General features: G+C 42.6%; 1 protein-coding gene across 1 annotated transcript in view; it reads left to right on the top strand.

Annotated features, from left to right (window-relative positions):
- Window positions 1-4,495: 4,495 nt before the first annotated feature.
- The window catches only part of LOC126239590 (odorant receptor 43a-like), a 49,622-nt gene continuing 35,320 nt past the window's right edge, over window positions 4,496-18,797 (top strand). The window contains exons 1-3 of the mRNA XM_049947872.1: window positions 4,496-4,844; window positions 10,910-11,009; window positions 13,675-13,788. Of these exons, the coding sequence (XP_049803829.1) occupies window positions 4,498-4,844; window positions 10,910-11,009; window positions 13,675-13,788 (561 nt within the window). The 5' untranslated portion in view covers window positions 4,496-4,497. The remainder of the gene's footprint in view (window positions 4,845-10,909; window positions 11,010-13,674; window positions 13,789-18,797) is intronic.

The following is an 18,797-nucleotide window of genomic DNA, read 5'->3' as shown; positions in this document are numbered from 1 at the left end:
CCGAAATCGTCGTCTCCGTGTCGGTAGACCCGACTCGTGAGTCTCCGCCGCTGCCCACTCGCCCGCCCTTACGTCTGTTGTTGGATACAACTGGACTCGACTCTTTCAGAAGGGAGTGCGAGAACGCGAATTCGCACCGCGGACACGCAACCTTCCCGGTACGTACGCAGTCACGATTCCGGCTTTATAGTCATTCCCAAGACTAAGTTGAAATGTCACAAAATGTCCAACTTCCCTAAATGACAGAAGCAAATTATATAGCTGTATAACGACTTATTGGTGAGCAATGAATATTGATCTGTTTATACATACATTTATACAGACGAAACTTATTCGAACACTGCTGTAAATTTATTTTAGTATTTAATATCCGTTGAGGAAACGTCTAACTATTACGTTGAGATACACACACTTTCGAAGCTTTACCGAGTATGTAACGACAAGAAAACATGAGATGAAAACGGAGTGCAATTTCTAAATGGTGAATAACTATTGAAATAAATTATAGAAACGAATGTATAGCTACACAACTCGCTGCCAGCCCATAAACGCGAGCAGCTATCAGCAAATGAATACAGAAACAGCGCGCTTTTTTGTCGTAGGGATATAAGAGTGTCTTTGTTGTGTGCCCCTTTTTCTTTTGACATAACACATACGTCTTCTCACCACAGAAGTGGAACAAAGAAGAATACAACACTGTTTGTATTGGACGTGGTTTGTATGTTTTTCAAATGGTTCAAATGGCTCTGAGCACTATGGGACTCAACTGCAGTTGTCATAAGTCCCCTAGAACTTAGAACTACTTAAACCTAACTAACCTAAGGACAGCACACAACACCCAGCCATCACGAGGCAGAGAAAATCCCTGACCCCGCCGGGAATCGAACCCGGGAACCCGGGCGTGGGAAGCGAGAACGCTACCGCACGACCACGAGATGCGGGCTGTATGTTTTTCGTTCGAAGCGTGGACTATAGTGTGAAACTCATTCCAAGTATTGCTCATCCTCCAATGGAACACGTATGTAATGGTTTACTTTGCATCATTTAATTTTCCTCTTACACCTTCCACAGTCTCAACAAATCACACCTTCCTTAAAGGCGATCTGATCTCGACAATCGGTTATTTCGCCTTGTCAGTGCTTCTTTACAGCAGACCTACTAACGAGACTGCTTACACTGCGCTTTAAAATACTGCTGTGCGGTGTGGGATCCTTACCAGATAGGACTGACGGAGTACATCGAAAAAGTTCAAAGAAAGGCAGCACGTTTTGTATTATCGCGAAATATGGGACAGAGTGTCACAGAAATGATATAGGATTTGGGCTGGAAATCGTTAAAAGGAAGGCGTTTTTCGTTGTGACGGAATCTTCTCACGAAATTTCAATCACCAACTCCCTCCTCCGAATGCGAAAATATTATGTTGACACCGACCTACATAGGGAGGAACGATCACCTCGATAAAATAAGGGAAATCAGAGCTTGTACGGAAAGATATAGGTATTCATTCTTTCCGCGCGCTATACTAGATTGGAATAATAGAGAATTGTGAAGGTTGTTGGATGAATCCTCTGCCAGGCACGTAAATGTGATTTGCAGAGTATCCATGTAGATGTAGATGTACTCATCTTCTGTACTAACAATAAGTCACCGCTACCCTCGCTTCTGACTACAACATGCGTCTACCACAATACACAAGAAGAGAGAGACTGTCACTGCGAAGGAGACAAAATCACTCGCAAAAGAAATTAATATCATCATCTTTTTCGCAGATAATAACGCTGAGTTCTTCCATCTGAGGAATGGTGGATAGTGCAACCAATTTTGAAAACGGGGTATCGTAATGGTTGTTGTTGTTGTTGTTGTTGTGGTTTGATGCAGCTCTCCATGCTACTCTATCCTGTGCAAGCTTCTTCATCTCCCAGTACCTACTGCAGCCTACATCCTTCTGAATCTGTTTAGTGTATTCATCTCTTGGTCTCCCTCTACGATTTTTACCCTCCACGCTGTCCTCCAATACTAAATTGGTGATCCCTCGATGTCTCAGAACATGTCCTACCAACCGATCGATCCCTTCTTCTTGTCAAGTTGTGCCACAAACTCCTCTTCTCCCCAATTCTGTTCAATATCTCCTCATTAGTTATGTGATCTACCCATCTAATCTTCAGCGTTCTTCTGTAGCACCACATTTCGAAAGCTTCTATTCTCTTCTTGTCCAAACTATTTACCGTCCATGTTTCACTTCCATACATGGCTACACTCCATACAAATACTTTCAGAAATGACTTCCTGACACTTAAATCTATATTCGATGTTAACAAATTTCTCTTCTTCAGAAACGCTTTCCTTGCCATTGCCAGTCTACATTTTATGTCCTCTCTACTTCGACCACATCAGTTATTTTGCTCCTCAAATAGCAAAACTCCTTTACTACTTTAAGTGTCTCATTTCCTAATCGAATTCCCTCAGCATCACCCGACTTAATTCGACTACATTCCATGATAAGAAATTGAAAGTGAGTTGATGGGACCAGTGGTGTATCTTAGGTATGTGGCGCCTCTGGGAAGAATTTAAAATGGCGCCCTCTAAAGGATCCCCCAGGAAACAAAGAATGCACCCCCTTATCAATACAGAGAGATTGATATTTTCCTTTGTTCCAAGAAAATGTGAAGGCGTTTCTTAGGAAATATAAGTAAATATATATATATATATATATATATATATATATATATATATATTTATCTAAAAAGATAATACCCGCCGCGACGCACATTCTGTTTCGAGCAGACTGCACATCTACGCCATAGTCTGCGTTTCTTGGACTGGTCACTCGGAGTGACATGAGGAAAGTGCCTCCCAGTAAAGCGAAGAGTATTCTCGTCATCAGAGCGTCTTCCTTTAGTATCTCTTCTCCCTTCAGTAGCAAATTTTTCCACAATTTCTCGTACCAGACTGGCCGCGGCGCAGCGTTATTTTTTTGGCGCGGCGCTCCGTCACGTCATCGTCGGCGGCCTTTGGAATTTGCGCCCCCCTTCCTCTTGCGCCACTGGCGGGGGTCACTCCTGCCAACCCCTGGGTCCACCCCTGGATGGGAGTAGGGCGGGGGCCAGCCTGGTATGACGAGAGGAGGAGTAGGAGGCGTGGAAAGGGTGGGATGTGAACCCTGATATGAGGTAAGGTAAGGAACTAAAGCAAGCTCGTCCAAACTGTGCCCCCGGGGCGCTAGCGCCCGCGATCGCCCGCGGCCAGCGCCCCGGGCGAATTCGTATGTTGTCGCAGTGGCCGAGCCGTGTCGCTTAGCTGGCCGTGCGGACCGCCCGAACGCCAGCCGATAGATGTATTTGTTCGCCCGTTTTCCCTTCGGGCAGAGGACGTCTCGCAAGTGCTTCAACTAGAGCTGATTGACCTACATGCCGGCCGGAGTGGCCGAGCGGTTCTAGGCGCTACAGTCTGGAACCGCGCGACCGCTACGGTCGCAGGTTCGAATCCTGCCTCGGGCATGGATGTGTGTTATGTCCTTAGGTTAGTTAGGTTTAAGTAGTTCTACGTTCTAGGGGACTGACGACCACAGCAGTTAAGTCCCATAGTGCTCAGAGCCATTTGAACCATTTATTTGACCTACAGTGCCATATCCGTCTGAAGGGCCGCTTTCTAATGTGTAACTTCCTAAAACTAAGAACCGTTCATTCCTTGGCGATAAAAATTCGACCAATTCTTTGAGGTTAGCAGTCTCACGGAGTATTGTACCAAGCCTAGACAAAACCGTTTCCTCGAAAAAGAAAAACGTGTAAAATGTTAATTGTCTTCTTTAACAATGTTGGCTGTAAGAATAAAAGAGCTTTATAACCTTAATTCAATTTTAATAAGTTTTCAAACTTTGTTAGTTAAAATTATTACGTACAAAACAGTAAACTACGGATCCGATTTCTAAACTCTGAAAAGGGATACAAAAAATTGTAGCACGAAGTATAACGTTAGATCTGACCGCGGGACAGCAGCGCAGAGCAGTGCTGTGCGGTCTCTCTCCCTCCCTCTCTCTCTCTCTCTCTCTCTCTCTCTCTCTCGCTCGCTCGCTCCTATGGCGACACTAGCGACACACGGTCGCGGACGGGGCGCTGAACTGCACTGTCTTGCGCCCGCCAGGCGCAATTCGTGGATGAGCCTGAACTAAAGAGTGAGAGTTGATAGAATGCATGCATGGCTTTTATTATCTTGGAGGTTCGTTAAGAGAGAGTGGGGAGTGTGAGTGGGTCTGGGGTCTAATTATATTTCAAGAACAACTTTGAAAACGAATCACAGCATCAGTTGCGAAGCTATGACTAGGTGTTTCCAGCAACGAAAGATTTCAGTGCAGCTATGATATCTGTTGGAGACCACAGGTGTGCTGGTGTTGGCCAGGTGTCGACGGTGTTCTGCACGAGCCTGTGGTCGGTGGCGCCGCTGCTAGGGGGCTCGTCGGGTGCGCGGGACTTCCCCGTGCCGGTCTGGCTGCCGCTGGACATGCGCGCCACGCCCACCTACCACATCGTCTACCTCGTCCAGGTCTTCTGCATCTGGGCCGTCGTCCAGGGAACCGTCTTCCTAGACACTTCCTTCCAGATCCTGATGCTCCAGTTGGCTGCGGAACTGGAGGTCCTCAACGACAACGTAGCTGCCATCTACAACCGGGAAGTGGGCCCATCCGAAGTAAAGCGAGCGGAGGACGGCAAAATCGACGCGTCGCCGCAGAGGAAAAAGGACGAAGCCAGTGGTAGACTCGGATACGTAGAACTTCATACAGATACAGCAGAGGATGAAATGTACAGTCATCTCGTAAGCAATATAAAGCACCACCAAACAGTAATAGGGTGAGTAAAGTTTTCTCTACTTCCGCTATTGTAATATTCCCAACCTGACACTCAATCATCAGAGTAAAACGTTCTTGCATAATTTATACGTGTTTCTCAGCTATTCGAAATGTTTGACAGCCACACAGATTGACGGAGAGATGTTAAACGGTATCGTCCGCTGTCGGGTGCACCTTTGTATTCTGAGTTAAGTAATTCCAAAAATCCGTTCACACACAAACATATTTGCAGAATTACAAATCCACAACTTAGAGGCATTTCTGTACTTTTCTCTTCGGTATTCATCAATCTTAACTTTATTATTAACGGCAGTGGCAGTGTTTCCCTTGAACAGCGATATAACGTCATGGAAATTTAGTTATTTCCTAAGAAAAAACTCAACTTTGGGGTCGTAAAACTTTTATTGATATCCAGTTCCAATCCTCGGTATGGATTCATATCGGCTACTGAGAAAAATCAGTTCGTCCAAGAGTATAGTTATACTAATGAGTTAATGCAGTTTGTTATCACAAACAATTTCCTTCTTTTTTTCTGTTATTTGTTTTACACTGAAAATTTTCTCGCTGAAAGATCACCCTTCCCTTCTCTTTGTTCCTTAGTGAAAATAGCTTCTGAAATATTTCGAAATCTGTCATTAGTTATTGTTAATTACCATCGACAATAATGTTAAATCTTCAACCGAAAATTGCAATTTTCTTCGTTACTACAAAACAGATAGCAACATTCCAGTAACCTTACTACCATTTACTTTAATCACTCACACATACACTCTGTGATCAAAAGTATCGGAACGCCTGGCTGAAAATGAATTACAAGTAAGAGGTAGAAAGAGAGCTAATGTGTTCGTTACGAAACCAACCAATTGTTAAGAACTAGTTCCGTACGATGTATACTTAAGTACCTGTAAACTGTCGCTTGCCGGCCGAAGTGGCCGTGCGGTTAAAGGCGCTGCAGTCTGGAACCGCAAGACCGCTACGGTCGCAGGTTCGAATCCTGCCTCGGGCATGGATGTTTGTGATGTCCTTAGGTTAGTTAGGTTTAACTAGTTCTAAGTTCTAGGGGACTAATGACCTCAGCAGTTGAGTCCCATAGTGCTCAGAGCCATTTGAACCAAACTGTCGCTTTTAGTGGTTATACGCACTGAAATTTGCAAACTAAAATTACAAGGAAATCTTCTACTTTGTATATATCCAGATACACTATAATGTTCTGAAATATACTTATTTAGGTGCTCTAGAACATTTTCTAAGCATATCAGAGAATATTTTTTGGGCAGGAACATGGCCTTCTTTGGCTCATGACAATAAGAGCAATCCTTAAATGTGAAAAAGTCGTGAGAAGTTTTCGCCTAATTGAAATTTATCTTTCAAGCGAATGCCAGACATGATCAGAAGGATTTTAGTACAATGAGCATGCTGATTTGACATTAGAGAGATCGCTTCATTTATTGGCATGGTGTCATTTAACAGTCATCCAGCGGGAGAAGCGTTTTCGTCCATGTAAAGCAGGCTCGTCCAAACTGTGCCCCTGGGGCGCTAGCGCCCGCGATCTCCCGCGGCCAGCGCCCCGGGCGAATTCGTATGTTGCTGCAGTTGAAAGGTCTCTGTTGGATTCCTTTCATGTTAATTTCTTAAATCTGTTGTCATTTACGGCATAAATTCCTCTTCTAAATTTACTGTGGTGTTTCTGACTATCTGGGAGGAGACTGAGCAGTGAAACGTGTTACTTTTACACATAAACAAGAACGATCTGTCACACTACTACACTTTAAAACACAGTTTATATGTAATTCATGTCACACAGAGTCATACGGAACCTACATCCGCTTTCTTTTATATACTGTATATGATAAGATACTGTCATCCCCCTTCCTTTCTGTGAGAAAGAATGAATGAGCAAATATGTTTCTAGTTGCATGCTGGATGGTAGCAGACAAGTCTGTCTGCTAGAGAACAGTAGGACCAACGTCGGAACAGATAGCTACGCTTTCTAAAAGCAAAGAAGTTTCTATCCTTGGTATGGTCCTGTCCGTCCCTTGTCATGTTGGTATAGGAAGCTGCCTCTCTGGTCACTTCCGTTTTGTGTACGGAAGCACCCTTGGTAGGAGCCCAGGTCAGTCTGTCCGCGGCGAGCGTCTGAAGTGGTAAGATCTCCGGCTAAGCGCGTGTCTGCTAAGTCCGTAGGACAATGGATTTCTTAAGTTCAGCCTAACTGAAAATTTAATCACCTTTATTTCAGGTTTAGCTCTGAAATATCTAATGTTATCTTAAATTGCAATGCAGTGTAATTCGCGTGTGAAGTTCAGAATATCTTCCGGTAGTTGCTTTGTCACTACTTTGTGAGTAAAGTGGAACCACGTGTTGATCAGTAACTCTAACTAAGATCATCAATCTTAAATGCGAATGTGCGTGAGATTATAGCGTCTCGTCTTGATAATATTTTTCAATATAGCAACTTTTCTTTATGTTCAACCCACGTGGGGTGTACTTTGTGAGACCAGTACCACGTGCTTATACAATTGTTTGACCCATCAGGTAAATAGTAAGACGATAGTAACCAGTTCGAGGTTTTTCTTTAGTAAAGTGCGTTTCGATGTAATTTATTTTAATTATCAAAATTATGGTGGAGTTACACTCTGTGTAAACCAAGTTGACCACGTGAAGCATGTGGTGTAAGCGTCAAAGTAGCCCTCAGCTATTCTTTTCGGGAAGATTTCACAGAGAGTTAGTATGAATTTAGTATACCAGTGTGTGGTAATTACATGACGGACAGGATTGCGCTACGAACGTAACTTCTTTGGGTGAAAATTGAATCGGTTGGTTGTGGTTAATTTCCTCTTGCATATGTTTCAACGTTCTTTGTGTGTTATTTTATGAATGCAGTGTTGTATGCAGTGTCCCAATCTTGGCTCCATATTTGATGTGTTCCGTAAGATTACAAACTCACATTTTCACAATCCTAAATAAGGCACCAGTTTAGTTATGAATCAAGTTAAATATGCTGAAATTTGTATGATCAATGTTAAAATAAATTTCAAACATAAAGCGATTTATTTCTTTTTATTTAAATTCTCTTTTATATATATATATATATATATATATATATATATATATATATATATATATATATATATCACCGGTAGTCGTATGACTATTAAAAGATTATAATTAATGGTAGTCTGGTTGGGAATTTGGTAAGCTAGACTGGATACCTGGTGAAACAGTTGCTCAGTAATGCAAGGTTAACTTCCCCAGACAGCTCACAGCTTTTAACCCACTTTTATGGTCTTGAATATCAGCACCGCTTACACCTCAAATTAATGCAACAACTTTACACACAGTGGCCGAGGCATGTCGCTTAGCTGGCCGTGCGGACCGCCCGAACGCCAGCCGATAGATGTATTTGTTCGCCCGTTTTCCCTTCTGGCAGAGGACGTCTCACAAGTGCTTCAACTAGAGCTGATTGACCTACAGTGCCATATCCGCCTGAAGGACCGCTTTCTTATGTGTAAAACTTTGGATGACTTTTACAGTTATATTCCACGAGAGAAATATCCTCTTTTGCACAAGCATGCGGCCAAAGTTCTCTCAGTGTTTGGTTCCACGTATATTTATGAGAATCTATATCCCTTACATAAAATTAATTGTAAAATAGAATATTTTGTTTATGTTAGATCTGACCGCTGGACAGTCCAGCGCAGAGCAGTGCTGTGCAGTCTCTCTCTCTCTCTCTCTCTCTCTCTCTCTCTCTCTCTGTCGCTCGCTCCTATGGCGACATTAGCGACACACGGTCGCGGACGGGGCGCTGAACTACACTGTATTGCGCCCGCGGGGCGCGGGGGCGCCCTTCGGGCGCAATTCTTGGATGAGCCTGATGTAAAGGAAAAATTCACCAATGACATCAGTATAAGTGGGAACTATACTTTAAGAAAGTTTACCTCTGTCCGTTTGAGCCGTCAAAGAAACATTCTTACGGATGCAGAGTTCGTTATGCCCTCCAGTACCGATGCTTACTCATCAATCATCTTAATAGTAGGATGATCGACAAGGTGTGTGCAGTTGTTTCACCTTGCACCCTTTCCCCAAAAACCAGACTCCACTTTAAATCACAGCTCATCAGAAAATAAATCACATTTGCTTGCTGTGTGCCCTAGCCACGAAATTATTCTGCCCAGTGGCTTCAGACACTAATGTGCTGCGGTACTCTTGAAACACACACCATTATCCTCCGAGCTTCTAATCTGAATTTCTGTATCATTTTTTGACTGAAAGGTTTGACTCTTGATTTTGTTTCTATAGCCAGTCCAAAGGACGGTTTTCATAGTAACGATCATCTTTAGCTGGAGTTACTCGCGGACTACCCGCTTCTGATCTTCTTGGATTAACTCAATCGTTTAGAAGTGGGCCCACAGTCGTAAAATTACAGTGTCTCTAATCACATTTTCTTGCTCACACATTACAGATTCTTACGAAAGAAAAATCACCAAACACCCGTATGTTTTCAGAATTTGTTATTTTATCCACACGACCAGTTTCGGCATCTCATTAATGCAATCTTCAAGACCTACGCATTCCATGTATAGAGCATCAGATACATCGATGCTTGCATAACTGGAGCGGTCAATAGATGAATTTTGTAAATTTTTTGAGGGAGTGGGTACTCCACAAACGGCTCCGGTTATGGATACATCGGCAACTCTGTATGTCTATATATGGAGTGCATAGGGACCTGAAGATAACATGGATAATCAGCCGAAACTGGTCGTGTAAATAAAATAACAACTACTGAAAATATACGACTGTTTGGTGATTTTTCTTTGGTAAATATCTGACCTCCCGCTGTCCCGTATCCACGATGAATCAACATACATTATAGATTCGGTAAATCACGCCGTATAGTATCGAACACTAGAACCGAACGTCGACAAATGCTGGGGCTCCACTACTTGAATAATGTTCGTCGTATCAATCACGTGCCTGCCCTATGAGTTTACTTGATCGGAATGGCCTTATTTTTTGTCCCTGTAGAAATTCGGAGTGGTTCTACTTCAAGTAGTCCAAGACACAGATCTTCTCAGGATGTGAAAGGACATATTGACTGATTTCCTTTTTTTCTTTTTCTGAGTGTACTACCATTTCAAATGGAATCTAGGTACAAGGATCCAACAAACGCAGACATATAAGATTGGTGAGGATATGTTCGTACATATTGTACATTCTTATCTGTATACAGCCACGTTCTAGATAAATGACAATAATTCTTCTCCTGATCCATCGCGTGGTGCCTGTAGTTACAAGTGACCATTCCACAACGATTTTCACGCTAACAAAGGACTGCCGTGAAAAATCATATTACCTTAGTCTATTTTGTGCACAGGGTGGTCAGAAAGAGTCTGAAAGTTTATAAAGGCGTTGCATGGTAGATTGCGCTGAGAAATAACTGTTAAGAAAGAAATTCGGTAAGTCGGGCCGCTTCCAAGTTAATTAGCATTGATGTTAGCCAGTCAAATTGTTGCGGGTGCGGACGCAAATTCAAGCGGTCCATTAGACACGGTATTGTCAAATGTGTTCTTCGTTTGCTTTCCTAAAACTGAACAAGAGAGCTATACAGGAACTGGACATCTGACGATAGTAAGAGTCGAACCCGAGCCAAAGGCTGAGAAATCTCGTACGTTACTATCTAACACTAACTGTATCTGGCAAACCGGTTCAATTTGCGTTCGCAACGGCCTGATTAGCTAACTTCAACGCTAATTAATTCAGGGACGGCGCAATGTATAGATTTTTTCATAAACAATTGTTTCTCAGCACAGCCTACCCTGCAGCACCTTACAAGCTTTTCAGACTGTTTGTGACCACTTTTGATACTCAGAATCATTGATTCCTTCGTTTATAGTCCCCACAAGATAATATGAATATCTAGGAGTGGAAATAATACTGCCACGTCACGAGGGAACAAAACCTTGGCGCACATAACTCAATGTCCTGTTTCCTGTTACATGTTGCCTTTTTCTTTTTTTAAGGAAAGGATGAAGTGAAATGCTACTCAATAATTCATGCTTTCAGTTGCCTAAGCCAGTTGGAAACCGTAATGAGTCACTCAACGCTGATTCTCCTGTCATCCAATATGGTCTGCATCTGCTTACACATCTTCGTAACGGCAGTGGTAAGTACGTGGAAAAATTCTTAAATTTGGTGGTAGAAAGAGAGAGCTATGCACAATTTCCTGAGTGTATCAAGTATCCAGTGTTCGCATCCCATTTTCTAGAATATAATCTCTACATAACTAATTACAGGAAAAACTGGATTTTTTCATTTAATTTTAACAAAAATAGCTTCACTTTCATGTGTCAGGAAGGAACATTGTTACAATGAAATGCATTCCATGAAAACTGTCACAGAAATCTGTACGCAATAGATCGTTGCATATAAACTTTCGAACTCATTGGAAAGAAACAAATATGAACGAAACCCACGCTACTCAGTTTTACTACACATTATTGTCGACATCGTAGCACTCTGTATTCAGCAGAAAGTTCGAAAATGGTTTTGATATTTGCATTGATCGACACTATGGTTTATTCTTTTCAAATACGATTTTATAGAAGATCTAAACACACTATGTAGCACCAGTTAAAACCACTTTGAAACCACTGTTATTTTTTGTTCTTTTTTTTCACGCTTTTACCACAACAGTAACTAATCTGAAGATGAAGACTTTGAGTGGAAGGGAAATACATAAGATCAATTTTTTTCTAATTGGCAATTTTTGTAAACATATTTCGAAATATTTTTCGGGGGTCTTGCAAAAAAGGAGAAAGGGAGTGCTAGGGAGTTCTGGTCAACGTGAACAAAGCGTTACTACAAACCGGACGTGATCGCCATATTGTCGTCTATGTGTGAGAGAACACTGCACCAGAGAATAAAATGGCTGCTCAGCTGTTTATTTGAATGATACAATGTGCTAAGAAATATTGAACCAGCAGACATTGGAGAAAGGCCTATTTACTCGCGCAGAACAGTTTACTACCATGGAATCGGCTTTGAATGAATCGTTTAATATTATGTTGATTTCCACTGCACAAAACTCGTTTAAATATTTCAAATACTAAACATATATACAGTATATATCTATAATAGAACAACCACGTAACGAGTTGTTTTCCCCTCTTCAATTAGCGGACAGACTAACGAAACCTACCACGCTCTTCTCAACACTATGCAGAACATAAATAATGAGGTGATCATCCACTGTCTAGCCACATTACGAGGTCTGACACAAAAGGAACTAGGATGATGCTACAAATTTGTTTTCAACTAGATGTACTCCCCCACGTACTTGTCTTTTATCCCTTCCGCCGTCACAAATCAGTTCCTTTTTAGCGCAGGGTTAATTTTCACAAAGAGAAGAACAAATCGCACGGTGCCAAATTAAGTGAGTGTTGTTATTGTTCAAGAACTGTAACGATTGTACCAGCCCAAAGTTATTTCGCTGATAAATCAGTTAGGGTGGGGCCACTATTGTGCAAGTTTCTTTCTCACACGTTCGCGCATTTTTCCAAAACATCTTTACAATATCTTTAGTTAACTGTGTGACCATTGTTACTCAGTTGACAACACTCAAATAACGTAATGGAATATGGGTTATGGACCAGGTGCGGAGACATTAATCGCTCCTGGGAGGGGGTGGGGGTGGAAGGGATTGAACAGTTTGTTACTCCCCGACATCCCAACCCAAATATAACATGGCTTCAACCCTATTTTAACGTGCCTTGGATTTTAATAATTAAAATTACAGTAAAATATATGAAATTTTTAATATGATAACAATAATTGATGACCTCAGTGCTCATAACTTAGGTTTAGCGTTACTTCGAAGGAATTGTAATATAGAGAAAAACATCATTTGAAAATCATTTGACAAAAAATTTTAGAAGTACATTCTCAAGCGTTTGATTTAAGAGTTTTAAGGGCAGTCTAATGAAAACGGAACAGACTGACAAAAGTAAGTGAAGTGTTTATTATTTCAAAAGCAATCGGCATGACTGTTGATACATTTATCACACTGTGAAGTAAGACGGTCAATGCCTTAGTGGAAAAACATTTGCTGTTGTCTATGGAACCATGTTTGTATTTCTTGCTGGGAAGTTCTTACACATCCTCCGTACAATCCCGATCTCTTCCCATGCGATTTCTAAATTTTTGGAGCCCTGTAAGAGATTCGCGGCCGTCGATTTGCTTCGGACGAAGAAATGCACGCCTGTATACAAACATGGTACCGTAGACAACAACAAATGTTTTTCCATTAAGGAAAAAAAAATTTAAATTTGTGGTAAGTTCCTATGGGACCAAACTGCTAAGGTCATAAACTAACTTACACTAAGGACAACACACACACCCATGCCCTCCGACTGGGGTACCCGCGCGAACCGTGGCAAGGCGCCCTAAACCGCACGGCTACCTCGCGCGTGTTCGCTTAAGGTATTGGCCGTTTTGTAGTGGGACAAATATATTAAAAGGTATGGCGATTACTTTTGAAATAATAAAGAGTTTACTAACTTTTCTCCAAAAGTTGACTGAGAAAATTGTTTACTGATACATGTCAAAATGTAAATGTTTTTAGGAAAATGATCGTGGCCTCCAACTAGGATCCGCGCCTCCTTCGCACGTGAGATCTAAGAGGCGTCGAAATAATGTGACTCGATAGTGTAGGCGTCATCCCACTCTATAATTATTTGTAAAATTTCTCCACAGCACGTTTTTCATTCTAATGGAAATCTTTTTCTTTTTTTAAAATTTCTGAAAGATTTAAGACTAAAAGATAATTTCAGCTGTTGCAGGATGAAATTCAGTTTGACAAGACTTTCAAGATGATGTGTGCGTTTGCCATCTACACGTACCAGACTGGGCTCTTCTGCTTAATTGGACAGACCATAATCGACCAGGTAGGTAACGAAGTTCATCGTGACAGATTTATACCTGGACACAAAATTGAAGAAAACTTCAAAACTTGTCTAATTTTTTGCTCATATTCCGTAGATCAGGTATTAGAACCAAAGGGGAGGACAGTTACACTAGTACCGAGCAAGTAATTGGTCCAATCTTGTTCAATGGTTTGTTGTTGTATTCCGCTGAAGTAGTGTATGGAAACTTCAGAAGGGCGCTCAAAGTTATTCTGTCTCAACTGGGAACGCGCATAATTCTTTCCTCTGTGCATTTAACATTACGCTCACAATTAGAGCATGATTGTTGAAATCTCCTATACCAGCAAATTAATTTTGCATGCCGCTGGAGGAGCTAAGGCTGCAGAGGTCCAACATTAGGATTAGCTTTGATGTCGTCTCACATTTCACTCGACTCCCCTTGGAAGAGCCCATAAAACTAATCAACGAGAAGTTCATCCCTGAGCTGATGCAGCTTTATAGACACGTTCTGACATCGACCTATTTGATTTTCAATGGACAATACTATGAGCAGACTGATGGCGTAACCATGGGAAAATTTGTTCATGGTGTAGCTCGAGGACTGAGCACTAGAAACCCGTTTGTTTTTTCGCTACGTCGATGACACCTTTGTCATCTGGCCACAAGGACCCAAAAAACTATAGAAATTCTTGGAACATCTGAATTCCGCCAATGAAAACAGCCAGTTTGCCAAGGAAACAGAACAAATGGCAAACCACTGACAAATATTGGGACTCCATTTTCAAAGAAGCGATTGAATTCTGTGTGACTGACAATTCAGTCAAAAGGGACACAGGCTTCTAACTGAGCAAGGCGTGGGAGCCAATACTAAGCTCCATCAAAGTAGAACGCGACATCTGGAAGCGAGATGCGACAGGGTGGCGGAAGGAAGGCAACTGAGACTCCACCCACCCATCACCACAGCTGCACACCCCCCCACCCCCCCCCACCCCACCACGGCCACCACCACTGTCGTAAGTCACAGTAGTAAACAGTGATTTACAGTCACTTTATTTGACAGTCACAGAAAGTACATATATCAAAATAGTTTACAACATGTTATGTATTACAAAGAGTATTACTGATCAGAGATATAAATTTCCCGATGGCTTCAATTCCCAACATCCTCCCCACCCTGATCAACCTCTTGCGCCGGGGGCGGATGGGTTTGGGGGAGGGGGGGGCGGGGGGGGTGGTTGACCAGCTATCTGCTGTGCTTCCGGCATGTGCAATATTATCGTCCTTATTTTATTGTCTTTCTATTTTCTCTTTTCTTCACATGTGTCATGGTCATCTATCCTCTTGAATCAAAGCCAGATCACCAGGTTGGAAGTCACTACATCTTGTAGATGTGCCTCTAACTTCGTGGAAGCTCCTAAGCTACATGATATACTCCTTGGTCCATCTTTCCCAAAAGTCTTCTGCCAGTTTTTGCAGTAGTTTAAACTATTTGATTAGATTGTGTGTGACGGCAGGTTGTGGTCCAGTGGACACATGTAACAGGTCTTCACCAACCAGAAAGTGTGCTGGTATCAGAGGTTCTGCGTCGTCTCCTGAAGGGATTGGTCTTGAGTTCACTGCAGCTTCAATGCTGACGAAGGTTGCATAGAGTTGCTCTGCAGTTAGACTTATTCGTGCCGACACTTTCTGTAAGCGTCGCTTGACGGTGCCCACTATCCTCTTCCACCATCCTCCCCACCAAGACGACCATGGTGCAATGAACGTATAAGTGATTCCGTTTTTGGCGAGGAAGCTATGGATCTCTGAGGTGGTTAGCGAGTTCCATAGTTCCGATAATTCTTTGTTAGTGGCATGAAAGGTCTTTGCATTGGTGGTGTAGATGGTGTTCAAATGGTTCAAATGGCTATGAGCACTGTGGGACTTAACATCTGAGGTCATCAGTCCCCCAGAACTTAGAACAAACCTATCTAACCTAAGGACAACACACATATCCATGCCCGAGGCAGGATTCGAACCTGCGACCGTAGCGGTCGCACGGTCCCAGAATTAAGCGCCTAGAACCGCTCGGCCACACCAGCCGGCGTAGATGGTGTGCGGCAATCCATATCTACAAGCAAATCTCTGTAAGGCCGTCAAAAATGTGTTGGTATTCATTTTGGAGCAGCGCTGTAAATGTACTGCACGTGTCGTCGCGCAAGTGAAGAGTGTTACACAGGACTTTTCCATGGTCATACCTGTTTTGATATAAAGAGGGCCAGCGAAGTCTACGTCGGTGACAGAAAAAGGCTTAGATGGTATCATTTGATCTATGGGTGGTGGAAGCTTCAGTTTGTTGTCCTCTTGATATCTTCATGATCTTGCATGGTAAACATGTATGCAGGAGTTTTTTAATGGTTTGAAACGATGTGAACCATCTAGAAGTAATGGATGTCATTCCACACTGGTGAGGTCTGCGAACAGCAGTCTGCTTCACAGAAGAATGTGTCCGTCTTCAATGAATGGGTGAAAGCGTACAATTTTAGAGTCTTGCGTGATCGGTTTACCGTTCTGGAACGCATGGAATTCCCACGGGAAGCACTGAAGTTGGGCTATTTTGATCCAGTAAGTGCGTGCATTTGTGATCTCGATTGCTGTCAGCTCTCCAGCAAGTTTATCTTTGTAACGAATCTTACGTATGAAGCGAAGGATCCAGCCACTTCTACGAATTAGTCTCCAGTAAGAACTGAATTTGGAAATGTCTACGATGCTTGGAGGTATAGAAACTGCCATCGCGTGTTTTACATTCCTTCTTTCTTCCGGGAAGTTATGACGCATATTTGGAGTACCAGATGGCCAATGTTCTTCTGGGTGTGCAAGCCACGGCGGTTCTTCCCACTAAACACGCGCAGATGGGATTTGATTTCCAAGAAGTCCCCGTGTTAGGTGATCCACTGGGTTATCATTTCCAGAACTTTATCTCCACTGACTAGGGGATGCAAATATGTGAATTTCTGTCGCTCTACTACTGATAAAAGTCTTCCATCGATTCACATCACTGCGTATCCAGCCAAGGCCACTGCAGCGTCCGTTCACAATATTACATGACTAATCTCGTGCCCTGTTGCTGTGCAGAAATATCTTAGTAGTCGTACTCCCACAAATGCACCTAGAAGTTCGAGATGTGACACTGTTATCCTTTTGACAGGTGCAAGTCTGTTCTTGCTTCAGGCTTCATAAAGCGTTGTGTTGCCGTGTAACACTGCGGATGTATAGAGCTGCGCCATACGCTCGTTCCGAAGCATCACGAAATAAATGAACCTGAACGTCTCGATCTTTGATAGTTGATATCCGTCGTGAGATACTAATACACGACACTGCAGGTAAAGTCACCTAAGTATTCCACTGTGTTGCCATATTGACACAGAAGAGAATAATCCTAGTGCATCGTTAAATTTACCTACAGTCTGTAAAAGCTTCCTTTTGTAGTAGGTTCATCAGATAATTTTTCTGTGACATCATCTGTGTTAATGTAGAAGCTGTCCGTCGCCGTGTTCCAACATACGCCTAAACCTTGAGCAGATGTAGTAATCTCTCGCCCTTCAGCTCTTCATATGACCTGTAACTGATCTGAGGTAATGGCCCATTTCGCTAATTGAAAGTTCAATAGTTTCAATAAAAACATTGTTGGCTAGTATCTGTGCGGCGACGGAAAACGCGGTCTCATGTACAGAAGCGTGTTCTGTCAGCGTTACCGAAAGCAGAAATGGACTGCATGTCAGGCCGAATGGAAGTCTAGTGAAACGGTAAGTCGTTACTTCGTTCGTCGTATGGTAGCTTCCATGACCATCTTCAAAAACTTCGTGCCATAGAAATCTTGTCAAGTTCCTGTTGTCTTCGTGCAAATTATGTTGCAGAAATGCTTGCGCAATATCGCTAACATAAGAACAGCAAGTATTTCTGGCAGAAGACTTGGTCCCGCCTCTAAAACTGTTGTTGAGCGAGGGTGCGTTGATCTCGTGAGAAGACGCATCAACAACGATCCTCCAGTTTATTTTTCCAAGTTTCTCCTTCCTAACTGGCATGATGTGGAAGGTAAAACATGGTGTTACTTGGGTCTTCAGGAGGAGCCAGTTCTACACGGTTCTTTGTAATGTTCTCCAACATAAGACGATGATGTCCCTTCAGGAATCGTTGCGAAAAAGTCTTCTATGTAAACTTGGAAATCTACTTTCTGCGTTCAGTCGGTTGATAGAATAGGTCTACAACTTTGCTTCCCCCGTTTTGCAGTAGACGGCAGTAGCGGCAAGTGGGGTTCACGTGGTTGGCCATAGGTGTAATACATTAAGCTTAGGCATCTGTAAAGATAATGCCATAAAAATATTAGTCGTTTTGTGGCTGCATCATAAGGTTATTCTCGATTAAGTATGTCAACTTACCTATCTATTTCTCACCATTTGCGGGAAGTTTCAATTTTCTGCTTCAACATGAAGAAATCTGCGGCTGTGGCTCTTACAGGGTGTTTCAAAAATGACCGGTATATTTGAAACGGCAATAAAAACTAAACGAGCAGCGATAGAAATACACCGTTTGTTGCAATATGCTTGGGACAACAGTACATTTTCAGGCGGACAAACTTTCGAAATTACAGTAGTTACAATTTTCAACAACAGATGGCGCTGCAAGTGATGTTAAAGATATAGAAGACAACGCTGTCTGTGGGTGCGCCATTCTGTACGTCGTCTTTCTGCTGTAAGCGTGTGCTGTTCACAACGTGCAAGTGTGCTGTAGACAACATGGTTTATTCCTTAGAACAGAGGATTTTTCTGGTGTTGGAATTCCACGGCCTAGAACACAGTGTTGTTGCAACAAGACGAAGTTTTCAACGGAGGTTTAATGTAACCAAAGGACCGAAAAGCGATACAATAAAGGATCTGTTTGAAAAATTTCAACGGACTGGGAACGTGACGGATGAACGTGCTGGAAAGGTAGGGCGACCGCGTACGGCAACCACAGAGGGCAACGCGCAGCTAGTGCAGCAGGTGATCCAACAG

Source organism: Schistocerca nitens, chromosome 1 (assembly GCF_023898315.1).
Source record: "Schistocerca nitens isolate TAMUIC-IGC-003100 chromosome 1, iqSchNite1.1, whole genome shotgun sequence".
In the NCBI taxonomy this organism is placed as follows: Eukaryota; Metazoa; Arthropoda; class Insecta; order Orthoptera; family Acrididae; genus Schistocerca; species Schistocerca nitens.
The sequence above is the reverse complement of the archived record's forward strand: the minus strand, read 5'-3'. Positions and strand labels throughout refer to the sequence as shown.